General features: G+C 47.0%; 1 protein-coding gene across 1 annotated transcript; it reads left to right on the top strand.

Annotated features, from left to right (window-relative positions):
- Positions 1–690: 690 nt before the first annotated feature.
- On the top strand, positions 691–2,873 carry CENPV (centromere protein V). Its single transcript, XM_005424486.3, has 4 exons — positions 691–983; positions 1,728–1,797; positions 2,164–2,278; positions 2,608–2,873. Exons 1-4 carry the CDS (start codon positions 751–753, stop codon positions 2,730–2,732), a joined length of 543 nt encoding a protein of 180 aa, XP_005424543.3. The 5' UTR covers positions 691–750; the 3' UTR covers positions 2,733–2,873.
- Positions 2,874–3,165: the final 292 nt, after the last annotated feature.

The raw sequence follows: 3,165 nt of genomic DNA on the forward strand, positions 1-3,165 counted from the left end.
GAGTCCCGCTCCCCGCAGCGTTCTCTGCACCGCGGGTCCCGAGAGCTGCCCAGAAGGGGCGCCGGGAGTGGGATGGGGAGGGGGCGCACGCATCACGGAATAAAAGCGCCTTTCTGTGCTAAAGCTGCCCGTGTTTTACGGCTCTCCCATCGAAAATGCCCTTGAGGGCTCCGCCAGGCTCAGCTGCTAAATCTCCACCCATTTCCTGTGCTCGCTCCATGCAGAGCGCCGCACATCAGAAGCTGCCCGTGGGAGGCAAAATCTGGAAAATGTTTTTTTCCTTTGCATTTAGCGATTGACCCGCACGGTGACTGCCCAGCTGCTGTGGAGGCGGCTTGGGGAGGGAGAGAAGCACAGGCTCAGAAATTCCTTGGTCATAAAGTTCCTTTGCAGTTACAACCCGAAATAAAAGACATTTCAAATAGTATGTAGAATCCAGAGATCTCTGCTTTCCCCAGCTTTTAAATGGAGGAATATTAATGATGCTGAAGGAACTGTGGGGAAATTCAGTTCTGAGTTCCAAGCAGTCTGTTTTGAGGTGATAGCCCTGGTTTCTGTGTAGGGTTGTGTATGGACACAGCTGCAGGGTCAGCACTGTGACCTGGAGTGTGGTGGGGAGCTGTGTTGTACAGAGTGGAGAGCCCTCAAAGTGGTGCTCTTCTAATTAAACCACAAAAGCAATTGCTGCAGAGGACAAAAGCCATCCTCCACCTCATTCTGACACATGTTATTAAATACATTTGAGTGGATATGTTTCTTGGTGTTCTGCAACAGCTCAAGACCGAACTGAATAATGAATACATGAATGTCATGTATAGCCTTACTGTTCTCTTGGGCAAAAACCAAGAGAGGAGGATCCCCAAAGCTCTGTTGTGTCTCTGCAGTGAATACAGGGGTTTGGTGAAGCACACAGGAGGCTGTCACTGTGGAGCCGTCCGCTTCGAGGTCTGGGCTTCAGCAGATCTGCACGTGTTCAACTGCAAGTGAGTTGGATTGTGCCCTGTTCCAGAGATGGATGTCAGCTCTCTGCTTTTCCAACCTTAGAGCTAAAGATGAGACAGCTGCAGGACACCCTCTGAGCTGTTTCCACAGGATTTACCCCTAATTATGTCCTGATCCACTATGAGATCAGTGTTGGTGATTTCAGGTGCTGCTTTGGGCAGGACTTCATGTCTCAGCCAGGCTCACACAGAAAGTGTCAGGAGAGATCTAATGAGTCCAGCTGCTCAGCCATCTGCTTTCTGTTTCCTCTCATGCAAGGGGCTCAAAGCACATGGGTCTTTTTTTAACTTGTTCTTCTCAAGTGACATTACAGCTCTGACCACATGTGCCTCAAACTAAAACACCCTCTGGTTTCAGTAGTGACCCCTCTTTACCTGCAACTCGTTTGCTTCCAGCTCATGGGTGAACTTCTGAACTTTACTTTCTTGTTTGCAAGGTAATGAATGTTGGCAGAATTGCCCAAATGTGCTCTGAACCATTAAGTGGATTTCTCAGGGCCAGAGTTTATCCTCAAGAGTTGTATGTGAGAATATCTTATTGCGGTACCTGTGTGGGGCCAGTCTGTTCATGGGTGTGCTTCACAAACACTACTGACACCACAAGTCCACTTTTGCCACTTAGCTCTGAGCCATTTTAGCTGTCAGTGGGATTTCTGTTGTCAAGAGCTCAGATTGCTGCTCTACAACCTGTCCACTTCTAGAAAGGTCTGGTGTTTTCTTTTACAGTTGCAGCATTTGCACAAAGAAACAGAACCGACACTTCATTGTGCCAGCGTCGCGGTTCAAGCTGCTCAAGGTAGAGTAAGAACTCAGTAAGAGCATGGCCATGAGCACGAGCACTGTTACCCTCAAGAGCCAAGAACAAGCAGTTTTCTGCCCTGAGTTTGGCTGTTTGGGTGAAATGGCTGCGTTTTAAGCTGTCTGGTGTGGTTGTGTTAGTGCATCTTGTTTAGAGCTCCTGGAGTTGCCAGGCCTGACTGTTATGGACACGTGTCCATACAAAGCACAGGGGTTCAGGAAAGGAGCAGGAATCCACAGCTCTGTATCTCAAATAAAGGCAGGAAGGTGGCATTTTAAATTGTACATTTCTACATTGTATCTTTCCAAAGTAATGAATCCATCTATTTCCAAGGAAAACTTACAGTGCTTTTCCTTTGCCTAGGGTGCTGACAACTTGACAACTTACACCTTCAACACACACAGTGCCCAGCACACGTTCTGCAAGACCTGTGGTGTTCAGAGCTTTTATACTCCTCGTTCCAACCCTGATGGTTATGGTAGGTACAAAGCAAACTGTGCTAAGCAGAGTTAACCACCAAATAAACCTTGGATAAAGATTCCATTGGATGTTGACATGGCAGCAGTGAGCAGCATGTGTCCTAGGAGTTTGTTCCTAAAGGAACTGCAGTCTGAACCTGTAGCTCCTCCAAAAAAACAATCTTACCTATAAATGCATGGGCTTCTTCCTGTGACAGGATTCTCATCCAGGCTCCTCAGCCTTACAGCAAAAGCATTTAAATTCCCTGAGATGCCCCAGCCATGGAATGAGCAGGCTTCTCCCACATTTTATGAAAAGTAGGTTTTTGTGTACTCTGTTTTTCTTCAGGAATCGCTCCCCACTGCCTGGATGATGGCACTGTGCAGACCATTATCACAGAGGATATCAATGGCAAGGAGTGGGAGAAAGCAGTGAGGGAACACAAGACCATCAGAGACATGTCAAAACCCTGACAGACCCTCCCAGCAGCCTTGGGAGCACTGCCAAGGAAATGCAGTCTGGGATTTCCTGGGTGTTGGTTGGTGAAATCAATCTCTAATTACTGTTACCTGTTCTCTGTTTCTTAAATAAATCTTTCTATGCTGATTGTCTCATTTCTTTGTGACATTCAGTTTTCAGACTGCCTCTGCTCTGTAAAGCACTCCGGGGGCTGCTGGTTTGGCACTTTGCCTTTAGCTGTGCTAAAGTTTAAATCACAATACAAAAGACTTCATTAGAATCACTGGCACCTCATTTCTGTGTCCTGCTGAGACTCGTGAGTTGACCTTGAGGCCTGTTCTGAATCAAGAAGAAAAGCTCATATTTCAGGAGGTAAAAGTGAAGGTGGAGCCTGCAACACAATGTGTATAAAAGAAGTGACAGCAACCATCCGTGCAATTAGAAAAA

Source organism: Geospiza fortis, unplaced genomic scaffold (assembly GCF_000277835.1).
Source record: "Geospiza fortis unplaced genomic scaffold, GeoFor_1.0 scaffold538, whole genome shotgun sequence".
NCBI lineage: Eukaryota > Metazoa > Chordata > Aves > Passeriformes > Thraupidae > Geospiza > Geospiza fortis.